A 12,531-nucleotide genomic window follows, 5' to 3' on the forward strand; every position below is an offset into this window, starting at 1 on the left:
GTAGTAAGAAGTCTCACAACTCCAGGTTAAAGTCCAACAGGACTTTCCAACAGGACTTTAACCTGGTGTTGTGAGACTTATTACTGTGTTCACCCCAGTCCAAAGCAGCAATTGAGGTAGGTTGGGGGTGTGCTCTACCGAGGGAGGGCCCTACTTCTGGGGGGGTGCTGCCTCCTGAGTGGTGGGGGGGGGGGGGGGGGGGGGTTCTGACCGTGCTGCGGGGGGGGGGGGTGGATTGCAGGGGGGTGTGCTCTGCCGAGGGGGTCCTGCCTTCCAGGGTGTCCGATCGCGGGGAGGGTGCCTGCCTCCCAAGGGGTTCGGATTATGGGGAGGCAGGTCTGCCAGGGTGGTTAGCGGTGGCGGGGGGGAGTGGTCTGCAAAGGGTGTGAGGATGGGCTTCGGAGGTTCCCCTGTAGAATAGGAATCCACTTCAGATTTTTATTCTGCAGGTTGGTAACAGCGCAGATCCGAAATGGATTCGAAGACGGTACAGTGGGATTTGGCGGTAGAGTTGGGCACCTGGTTCATTAAGTTGATTTAAATGCATGCTAATGCATTTAAATCGTCGGGCCGCTCGATTGAGGTGTAGTCCGGATCCACGCCCAAATCGGGTGTCAGTAAAAACGCGATCTGTTCGGTTTTGGGTGCAGATCGTGTTACAGGCCCGACGCCTGAATTTACCATGATTTGGGCGCGAATGTTTGATAAAATCAGGCCCATTATTGTCATCTTGAAGATGAGACGTGGTTGAACTGAACACAAAATATCCGTTGGCATAATACAAAGATGAAATATGGATGCTTTTGTATTAAGGCCTTACATAAGGCCCTGGTGTTCTAATCAACATTCCTCCCTCAAATAAATGACTGCTTACAATATTAATTTTATTTGCTGTTTTGGGGACTTTTACAGTGTTCAAATTGGCTGCAATATTTGCCTGCATAATATTAAATCCACTTGAGAAGTAATTCACTGATTTTTGACGTGCTTTGAGACCTTTTGAAGATACGGTAAATCAGTATATTTAAAAAGATTTCCATCTCTTAAGAATTACTGTCAGGAAGGAGCTGTCCCAATTCAAATTAACTTTCATAGGGGCAGTAACTTCAAACCTATCTGATCTTTCACTACTGGCTATCTGCATATATTTTCCCATCCTTTGAGTGCAAAAACTTAATCTTTTCTTAATCTGAATAATTTCGGATAATGTATGGACTGGTAAAGTGGCTATCTGCTTTTATTCATGTTTTACTGTCAGAGTTCGTTTTTGTTATTGAATCATTGTTTATACATTAAAATAGCTTTAAAATAAAATTTTAACTATAGATTAAATACACCTATTGAGCCAAGACAAGAGTAAAGAGGGTGTGGCTATGAGTGAGGCAAGTAAAGGGATCCAAAAAGTAGGGTTGCAGGAGATAAGCCCTTGTCCTTGTCCAACAGGTTTTAGATTCTTGCTCCTTGTGTGGATGAGAATGTGACTGTAGGGAAGATGAGCAAACTGACCACGGCAAGCCGTTCATGTGGTTGGAGAGAAATGTAGTCACCATCAGGGATATAGTTAGGAATATAGACATGGTTCTCCAACCAGGATCAAGAGTCATTTTGGTTGTATTGCCTCCTGATGCCTGGTGTTCAAGATATCTCATCCGGTGCTCCTTCCCAGCTACAGACTAGAGAGGCTAGCTGTCAGTCAAGCAGGCTTTCAGCACCCAGTTCCAAGCAAGTTGTTAGCCATTGCTAGGGCAGCAGGGAGTCAGAAATTCGAGTGATAAGTGGTAAATAAAACATCAGGGGATTCTAATTACACTGAGGTGGGAGAATGCCCGATCATGGGGGCAGAAACACCTTTTCTTGAGCAAGCAGTGCTGTTACATCCAGCCAATTTTGTATTCCTCCAGCTGCTAGTTTTCTTGATTAATGAATAATACCTTGGACATATAGAAATGTAATATGATATAAGTATTTTAATTGTCAGCCTGCCTGTAGGTACCAGATTAGCTGCCTTATGTCGACCTTCCTTTCCCCAACCCATTACAACCGGAAGTGTGGGTTGGAGTCAGTGTTACGTTCATAGCTGGTGCTACTACTGGACTGTCCGATCCCAGAGCAGAACCCCGATTTGAAAAGTCGTAACTTCTATTTTTTTGTTTAGAGACGTGGGTGAACAGACTCAAAGGACTGCCGGTTAACTTCTGGCAAAAGAATAAAATATTTATTAAACAAGAAAAGATTAACTATAATACTCTATTCTTTCACCCCAGCTATACCTTTTCAGGTATATACAGATTTATAAGGATTATGCAAGTTATAAAATATATTTATTTTCTAATGTTCTCAGTATGTATGCTGTCCATATAAAGCAATAGGTGAAATGTGGTTAATCACACCACATCTTGAAACCAAGTTACAGATGCCATCCAAACAACTTCTGTGGAGTTCTCACCTTAGCTGCTTATGACATAGTCTCTCTGGAACTCTGGCTCCCACATAAGGGTTTCCAAATTCCACTTTCAAAGAACACAAAATCTTCTCCGATACAAGGCTTTCTCTCAGATGCCATCTCCAAGGATCCACGTCCAAAATTTCAATCTCCTTTTAGTATTCCTCTGCCCAGGATTGCCACATGCATTCAAGCTTTTGCACAATTTTCAGGTATCCACTTACACCAACAGAATTCCCCTACTTCACGGGTGATAACAAGATGTCACCAACCTCAGGATTACTTAAGATGTGTCGTGGTACCCCAGGACAACAACTAACTCTAGCCAATCGAAACAGAGTCTGAGCCTTGATCCTCCAAGCAGTAGACGTTATTCTCCAGTACAAGACAATAAAGCCGGGATGTCCGGAACAATCCAACAAACCATTCGCTTACAGTCTTTTTATGCTCACTGCAGCTCCATATCCCGAGATCCCTTATCTCATCCTTGCGGTTGACCTCTTTTAGCCACTATTGTTTCTGGGCCTGCCATTTATCTACCTTGTTTGACATTGGTCACTAATTAACGCATCATTTACTTCTTGAAACCATTGTAGTCACAACCTTTGTCCTTATCCAAACAGTTCTGCTTATACAACAATCGTGGTTTAGCTGACTCAGGCCGAATAGTAAAGAAAACATATTAATTCTTTCTTAATCATATTATGAGTTGGGTAACTGGACAATACCCATTGTTCCTCAAGGTAGTTACTGTTTACATTCATTAATTATAAGTGATTACTATACTGATTACATTAGGTAACATACATTAATTATATTGGTTATATTTGATTAACATGCTGATCTCATCACATTTCAACGTACAAGTTTTAATTACAAGTTTCAGTTGATGAGAGTAAATTCTCTCACATATGTCAGACTTCTCACCTGCTGATGTCTCCAGGTCTGCACCTTGCAGCTCTGTTTTTTGACTAGGAGACTCGCTATCCTGACTTCACTGAACTAAATCTTTTTCTAGATTTTTATTCTTTATTCCTTTAATTTCCTGGCACACTCATTCCCTGATTTCTGGTTATTCTTAGCTACTGGGACTTGTTGTCTTCATCCTAGTTTTGTCCTGCCTGTACTAGTAATTTCTGTGAGAGCTACTTTCTCTCTGATGCCTGCTTTCAACCGACGTTGAATAGTTATCTTTTTATTGAGGACCTCTGCTAACCAACAAGTTTTTTTTTTAAAAGCCTGTAATTCTTTTGAAGTTGCAAGCCTTTAATAGTATTGCAGGCAAAGCTTAAAGTGAAAATAAATTATTGATATGCAGGCACATTCCTTTAACATAAGGCTAAACTAATGTTTTAACCCATTCTCATGCACACATAACTAAAGCACAAATTAAGCTTAAATTTGTACATTATTCCTAACACAATGGTTTATCTTTCTTAAGTCAAATTTCCCAGTTCCATGACTCTGAATGCTAAGTTGAGGATTCTGCTGTCCTTTATCTGGAACTTTGACTATGTTCCAGAAGCTACACATATTCACACACGGAGCCTTGTCCTTTATAAACAGAAAGAGTATTTCTGCACATAGGGTGGGATTCTCTGGCCTCCCCATCACATGTTTCTTGACGGCAGGAGGCAATGTGTCATTTGGTGGCCAGTAAACGGCCGGAGTATCTCAGACAGTATTCTTTTTTATCTAAATAAAGGTCGAAGGACAGCCATTCCCTGGTTCATACCCCATGGCAGTGCCTTGACCAATGAGAATCATGCCTGATTTGAATTTAAACAAAGCTTGGTAGTTAAATGTTGCCTGGTACGTTGTCCATGGCTGTGCCACTTACAATCAAAGTCTTCGTGCCAACCAATGAGCACATCTTCTTATGCAATATAAATTGTTATTCCCTTTAGACTTAGTATTCTTATAAATCTGTCCTAGTGAGTGCAAGATGGAAAGCTTCAATAGCTTGACTTTTTTCAACACTACTCAAGTTCTGTGTTACCAAGCAGCTAATTACAAATAAGTTTCAATATGTAACTTATTTTGACATATTTAGATTGTGATGCATCATTTTGCTATTTTTCATTGATGGTGCTCTGACAAATTTATTTAATTACTTTTGCGATCTTTCGGTACTTTGAAGAAACTGACAAGATTTAACATCCACTTAACAGGTCTTTAATCCAAAGACATCAGAAATCGTCGTTCAGCACCAAGTGGAAATCTTACAGAAACTTCCACAAGCAGGGTAAGAGCTTCAGTTGTACTTTATGGTTTTCTCCCTTTTTTTCTTGCTGATAGAACTTCCTGTGTGCTTGCTTTGAAAACTCATTTTGGTGAATATAATGCATCTTATGTCTTTACTAAATACAATATTAGACAACTCCATCAATTTTACAGCATACCAGTAAAGACTCCATGTGACTTCCTGACCTAAGATGCTTTAGTGCCAACACTTCCAAACTTCACTACTATTTTATAATTAAAGGTTTTAAATTTTCTAGGTAGTCAATAGCAACTGCATAAAATGTCACTTCTATAATTTACCAAGTTTCAACAATGATCAATTAAACCTGCTAGAAGATGTTCCTTTGAATGCACTCATCTTTCTCTGTGCCTGTTTTGAATGCATCAGATTGATGGTATGCATTATACTTAGCCTAGTAGCTTCTATTTATACACATTAGATCATTTTAAATTTTTGTTTAGTATAGGTAATGATGATGGAAATCTTAAATAAAAACAAACTGCTGCAAAAGCTCAGCAGGCCCACCAGCGTCTATGGAGTGAGAAGCAGGGTTAGTGTTTTGGGATGAATATGATTTTTCTTTGACACTGTTGGAGATGTCTCATTTGTGCAGCCCTTCCAACCCTCCAGTCTTAACACAGCAAGACAAGCAATGGATTCCTTAGTTCAAAACACCAGTTTTTGTTTTGCTACCAGTGGCAAATCAATCTGTGGGAAATGATCAAATTAGGCACTTCAACCCTGACTTTTTCAAATCTTTGTTTTTATCAGATGTTATGGTAGCTATTTTTATTAACTGCAAAATGCATTGACTTTTTTGCATTGAACAGTTTGGCCCTAGTATTCTTAATAATAGTGGATCTACATCCTTCTGGTTTCAAAAATTGTACGGAACGCTTGAGGGTGCCACTTAATGTAAAAAATTCAAAGTGGTGAATGAATGGGAAAATGAGTGCAGGGGGGTGGGAAAGGGGGTTAAGAGGAGGAATGGGGGAAAGAGAGAGTGGGGGGAAGGAGGAGGGGAAGGGAAGGAGTGTGGGGAGGAGGGGGAGGGGGTGGAGGGTGGAGAAACCAGCTGCTGAGCTTTAGGGGCGCCATTGCACAGACACCCCAATCTGGGAGACCTCTTGCTGTCCCACCTCCTATCCACTCACCCAGTACACAGCAGGACCTCCCATATGCTGACACCCATTATCCACCGCACGGACACGATCGCCCCACGTGCCCCCTCCAACCCCCCCACAATCACCACCATCTGCAGAATTTTCGTCCCAGCCCTGCAGAATTGCCCCTTCTCATCCCAGCCCTGCAGAATTGCCCCCTCTCATCCCGGCCCTGCAGAGTTGACCCCTTCCCATCCTGGCCCTGCAGAGTTGCCCCTTCTCATCTTCATCATAGCTCCACCCTCCACTGGCTCTATCCCCACTCAGGCTCCACCCCCTTGGCACTGCCTCTGGCAGTTGTGTTGCCTGATGGGCAGTTCTGGGGTGCCCTGTGGGCACTGCCCCATGAGCATTGCCCACCTCTGTACCCAACCACCCGGGGTCTTCAGTGGACTCTGACGCCCCTGGTGAAACCATCACATCTGGCCTCCACTGGTGCAGACTATCTGTGATTCTCACTGGGGGCACCTTGACTGATGAGTTGATTAAGGTAAGTGAGCTTGGATAATAGCACCAGGACTCATTAGTAACCTGTTAAGCAGTAACAGGCACGACTTTGATTTTTCACCTCTTGCTTGATGTTACACTTTACCTTTTTGAAAATCTGGTGGGACGAGGTCGGAAGATCATACCCTTAATATTTGCAATAATTTACATATGATTGATATAATTCCTCTGGCTGGAAAGTCTGATATAAGGGATCATACTGTCAGCAGTATAAGGGAAGGCCATTTAAGACAGAGATCAGAAAAAATTTCTCTTCTGTGAATGTTTAGAATTCTGTACCCCAGAGACTTACGTGTGCTCAGTCATTGAGTATGTTCAAGACTGAAATGCAGAGGTTATTAATCACCAATGGAATCAAGGGACTATCAGGATAGGGCAAGAGAGTGGATTTGAGATAGAAAAGCAGTTGTAATTTTGTTGAATGGTGGGTGGGTCAGGCTTGATCGGTTGGTTAACTCACTCCTGCTCCTATTCCAACATTCTTCAGTTTTCGGTTTAGCATCTCATCAGATTTGGGGTAATGATTCAGGAGTTCTTTCTATTATTAGATGGGACAAGATCCAATGCATAAAAATTATTTTCTTGGAAAAATTGCGTAAGTAGCTCGTCTTTGAATATGAGTATTTTGCTGAAGAGCACCAATCAGCACCACCCTTCTTGTTTCTGGAGCTGATTCATGCTGTGTGACACATACTTATGTACTTAAAGACAGCTGATAATGGTCTGGAGGCAGAACAGTCTGCCTTTTTCCTGGAACTGAATGTTATGAACAAGTGCCTTCCTCCTGTTCTCTGATCCAGTGTTCTCAAACATTCAAGCAGCCTTAATGATTCTGTTACGACACTCTTTCTCAACAGCCATGCATGATTTTCCAATCGTACTTCTATTTGGCCTGAGTGTTACTGGAATATATATTCAAATTGTGACAATTTCAAGTTAGATAATTTAAAGGTGTGTGCATATTCAGTGAGAAATAGCTTGCAGGCGGAACCAAATATGATGGGAAATTGTGCCTCTATGTGGCATATTTCTTTTAATATATATATAAATGTGGTGTGATGTACTTGAGATGGTGTTGCAGATGTTTTGATTTGGGTAGTGCTCTGACATCAAATCTTGACTACGTGTGCAAAATTAAAAAGGCACAACCTACTTTTGCAAAGAGCCTATTGAAGCTGATTTAAGCTACTCCAGCTGGGTATATTGAGGAGGACTGGGAATCTAAGTACAAGTTGCAAAGTGTAAAACTAGATTAAATGCTGGATGGTGCATCTCTATGGCATTCATCTCCAGAACAAGTTTTTGGCACATTTCTTTTTGTTCAGGGGGGACATGGACATCGCTAGCTAGCCAATATTTATTGCCCATCCCTAGATGCCCTTGAGAAGGTTGTGGTCAACAGCCTTCTTGAAATGCTGCAGTTCATGTGCTGTGGGCTGACCCAACTGCTGTTACTTTGGGAATTCCAGGACTTTGACCAGCGAAGAAATGGCGATATATGTTTCCAAGTCACGATGGTGAGTGGTTTGGAGGGAAACTTGCAGGTGGTGGTGTTCCCATGTATCTGTTGTCCTTGCCCTTCTATATCGTAGTGGTCGTGGGTTTGGAAGGTCTAAGGATCTTTGGTGAATTTCGGTATATATCTTGTAGATAGTACACATTGCTGCTACTGAGGAGGGAGTGGATTTTTTTTTGTGGATGTAGCATCAGTCAAGTCGGTTGCTTTATCCTGGATGGTGTCAAGCTTCTTCAGTGTTGTTGGAGCTGCATGCATCTAGGCAAGTGGGGAGTATGCCATCACGCTCCTGACTTGAGCCTTATTGGCCGTGGACGGGCTTTGGAAAGTCAGGAAATGAGTTACTCGCCACAGTATTCCTAGCCTCTGATGTTCAGTCAGTGAGGATTCACTGCAAGGATTTTTGAAGGTGGCAGTCTGAATTCCACATTGAAGCCAAGATAAGATGACAACACATTGTTTAAAACTTGTTTATTAGTGTCACAAGTAGGCTTACATGAAACTGCAATGAAGTTACTGTGAAAATCATCTAGTCGCCACACTCCAGTGCCTGTTCAGGTACACTGAGGGAGAACTTAGCACGGTCAATGCACCTAACCAAGCACACCTTTTGGACTGTGGAAGGAAACCCGATCACCCAGAGGAAACCCAGGCAGACATAGAAAGAACGTGCAGACTCCGCACAGACAGTGACCCAAGCCAGGAACTGAACCCGCTCCCTCATGCTGTGAAGCAACAGTGCTAACCACTGTGCCACAATGTTGTAAGAAGTCTCACAACACCAGGTTCAAGTCCAATAGATTTATTTGGTAGCATAAGCCACTTGCTTTTGGAGCACTGCTCCTTCATTAGGTAAGTGAAAGTTCTGTTCCCAAATGGGGCATAGAAAGACACAAACTCAATTTACAAAATGATGGTTGGAATGCGAGTCTTTATAGGCAATAAGTCTTAAAGGTACAGACAATGTGAGTGGAGAGAGGATTAAGCACATTAAAGAGATATGTACTGTCTCCAGCCAGGACAGTTAGTGAGATGTTGCAAGCCCAGGCAAGTCATGGGGGTTACAGATATTGTGACATGAACCCAAGACCCCAGTTGAGGCTGTCCTCGTGTGTGGAACTTGGCTGTCAGTCTCTGCTCAGTGACTATGCGCTGTCGTGTGTCATGAAGTCTGCCTTGGAGAACGCTTACCCAAAGATCAGAGGCCGAATGCCTGTGACCGTGCCTGACTGATAACACAATGTTGTCCCATAAAAGTTAGATGGGGTCAGTTGAAGGGAGTGTATCATGCAAACAATGTTATTTCCTGAAACTTGCTTTTCCTTTTGGGGGTCAGTAAGTAATTGGCAAGTCTTTTTTCCCCTTCGTCTCCTCCTAAGGCTTTATTTTTCTGTGGTATTTCATGCATCCCCGGATATCCTGGTTCTTTCTCATATGATTGTATATATTCTTTAATTAAAATATTTTATGCTTTGTTCTATAGATGGGCAGAAGAGGATCCCAAAGAAATTTTGCAGTCTGTTTTTGAGTGTATTGAGAAGGCATGTGATAAATTGAAGCAACGCAAGATTGATGCTTCCACTGCTATTAAAGGTATTTAGTTTTTAAATATTTGTGATTATAAAAATAGTTCATAACCTCCTGGCTCCCCCAAAGTTGAATTTGGGAAATACCCCAAAGATGCACTGGGGAATCCCTCTGGAAGTTCTCAAGTAAGGCTTTATGCGTCAATTGTCCAGAAATGCTAACTTCCCCTGGATAACCGTGCTGTGCTGGGAATCATCTAACAAAGCAATTCAAATCATTAACGTTGGATGATTCTGCCAATGTTACACTAATAGTTACTAAAACTACTTCTAGCTTCACTGTAACTGTTATAAAAATCCAGACTGGTCCCCACATGTGAGATCCCCAACACTCTTGCGCATCCAACTCTCAAGGGTTCAAACAGCGCAATGTTACCCTTCAACCTGGTACATATTTATTGCAAGTTAATAACAAACCTTGTAGCTTTCATTGCTTGCTATGACTATTCTAGCAGGGTATGCCAAAACTTGCAATTGAAACACATTGGTAAAGTGACCTCTTAAGCTGCTTCTTGTAATGCAGGATTAGTTGCTACTACAGAGGATGGCTGCGTATTGGACAGATGTGTGTCACTGTATGTGCTCCTTTAACTTAGAACACTTTAAATTTGCTTTTCTGTTTGATGGACAATAATTTGATTCACAATACAAAATGCCTAATCCAAAGTAGCTCCAGTGATTACAGACTCCAGTTCAAGGACGCTTAAAGGTTATGATATAGTAGCCATTGACAGAGAAAAGGGTATGATTAGGAGATAAATACTCCAGGCTGGAGGATCATTGGAAAGGAAATCAATCTTGGGAAAAGGGGACGCTGAGCAATATTAATTTTTTTAATGTACAGTAGTGCCAAAGATTGGATTGCAGCTAGGGTGATCCAGCAATGACAGACTGCTTTAACTGAATTAATGTGAAAATTTGGTGGGGCATATGTACAAACACGTTGGGTATAATTTTTCCAGCCCACTGTGCCACTTGAGCATGAGTTTCCCGGCCCGCTACACTGCTCAAATTGCACAGCGGGCTGGGAAATGTCACCAGGTGGCCAAAAATGAAATTCAGTCGCGATCTTTCTGGGCCTTGTTTTTCAATGGCATGAGGCTGATTACAATATGCAAATTGATTTGCATCTATTTAGCAAGTCCAGGATGCAATCAGCAAGGCTTGCTAATGTTTCTGGCTCTGTTGGTGAAGGGTATCACCAGTGGTGATTATGTATGGTCCCCAACAATGGGGACCAGGCATCATGGCATTGCTGGTGGGACCAGAGGCCATTGAAGCCCCCCCCCCCCCATCCCCTGGTCAGGGCAGGAGGAGTGCCTCTTGGGCCATGCCAGCCTGGCACTGTGGCATTGCCCACTGAGCACCCTGACACTACCAGCCTGGCATATTGACAGTGCCCACCAGGCAATGCCAAGGGGGCAAGGCTTGATGGGGATGAGGCCAGACCCGGAGGGAGGATGATGGAAGGGAGGGAGGGAAGGCGGGAACTCTGCAGCAGTCAGGGTTGGTGTTCAAGGCCATCGCCTAGGAGGCCAGAGACCGGGGTGGGGAAGCGCATGTCAACCGATCAACAGGATTGATTTCCCATCCCTCCCACCCCTTTTATAATGTGGTCAGTGTGTGTGGGAAAACAGTGAGCAACCACCTGACCTATTTTACATGCTGTCTGGATTGCAACTCAAACCCACAGTTTTCTGACTCAGATGCAAGAGTGCCACCAACTATTACTACTGTAATGATCATTAAAGAAATGTCATATTTGTTAAGTGAATAATTTTGCTCTGTTTTCATAATGGAGTATTAGCAGTGCAAGGAAATTTTACAAGTAAGTAGAGTGTTAAAACTTAGTGGACTTAATCTAAAAAAGAAAATGGGAATGGAGAAAATGAAGGGACTTAAGATCGATGACTGTGTTATCAGACAACAAATTTTATGAAATTGGGCACACAAAATGGACGCAGACTAAAGTTACACAGCCTCTCCACTAAAAATCACAAAGTAACAGACACTGATCAGTAGGCAAGAGCATGCTTTTAGAATGCAAATGAGAGCTAGCACGTAATGGAAGCTGGACAGGATGGCACCTACAGGAACTAAATCTGCACCCCATCAAAATCAGCACTTCTAAAACAGTCAAATAACCCATGGAGACACCTAAAATTAGCATAGTTAAGGAAACATTCCTGGCCCCTCAGAACCTCTTTTGAGATCAATGACACACCTATGGTTCAAACCCCGGAGATTCTAGACCATTAATAACCAATCAGACAAAAACGATTAACACACACCTAAAACAATTGCTCCAACACTCAAACATCGAGACAGGATGGCTGAAGTCAAATACTGTAAATAAGGGATTAGCATTTGAATCGCGTACTACACCGAAGTTCAGGTATAACTGTAGCCCATTGCGGGGGAGTCTTTAGTGTGCTTTTGGGACAGTCCGATTGTATGTCCTGACTGCACCTCCGTCGACGTAAAAGAAAATAAAGATGTGCCGCTATTGAACTACACCCTGAGTCCGTAGTGGTCGTTTCGCCCACTCGCGCTAACGACTGTCTAGTATTTCATTGTTTCCACCCCAGCGTATTAAAATAGGAAGGTGGATTTGTTAATTATAATTCCCCAAAGCCCTGTCAATTCAAAATGGTGCTCTATGGAAAATTGCAAATGTCAGTCCATTTATTTAAGAAAGTTAAGACGGTATAATTAGATGGCTGCAAACCTGTTATTTTAACATCAGTTATGGGAAGATAACTAAAATATATCGTCATTGCCGTAGTGATTGAGCACTTGGATAAATAAGCATTGATGAAAGTGAACCATCATGGATTTGTAAAAAGGGTAGATAATTTATAACTGAATTTGTTTAGGTCATTGACATAAGGTGGTGTCCATGCTCTTCATCTCTATATGATCTTTTCAATATGCATTTGATAAGGTTCTGCATAAGATTCATTTCAGAAAATAATATTACACTATGACTAATAAACATGACATATGCTAAGGATAATGTAATAAAGAAGATCAGACAGATAGGCTTATAGTTCCCAACGCTGTCCATTACT

General features: G+C 42.1%; 1 protein-coding gene across 1 annotated transcript in view; it reads left to right on the forward strand.

Annotated features, from left to right (window-relative positions):
- Positions 1-12,531, forward strand: part of LOC145353298 (glycerol kinase) — a 95,881-nt gene that overhangs the window by 20,046 nt on the left and 63,304 nt on the right. Inside the window, exons 2-3 of the mRNA XM_080203920.1 lie at positions 4,615-4,688; positions 9,358-9,467. Coding sequence (XP_080060046.1) covers positions 4,615-4,688; positions 9,358-9,467 — 184 coding nt within the window. The remainder of the gene's footprint in view (positions 1-4,614; positions 4,689-9,357; positions 9,468-12,531) is intronic.

Source organism: Carcharhinus amblyrhynchos, chromosome 15 (assembly GCF_965287045.1).
Source record: "Carcharhinus amblyrhynchos chromosome 15, sCarAmb.v2.hapA, whole genome shotgun sequence".
Taxonomy (NCBI): Eukaryota; Metazoa; Chordata; class Chondrichthyes; order Carcharhiniformes; family Carcharhinidae; genus Carcharhinus; species Carcharhinus amblyrhynchos.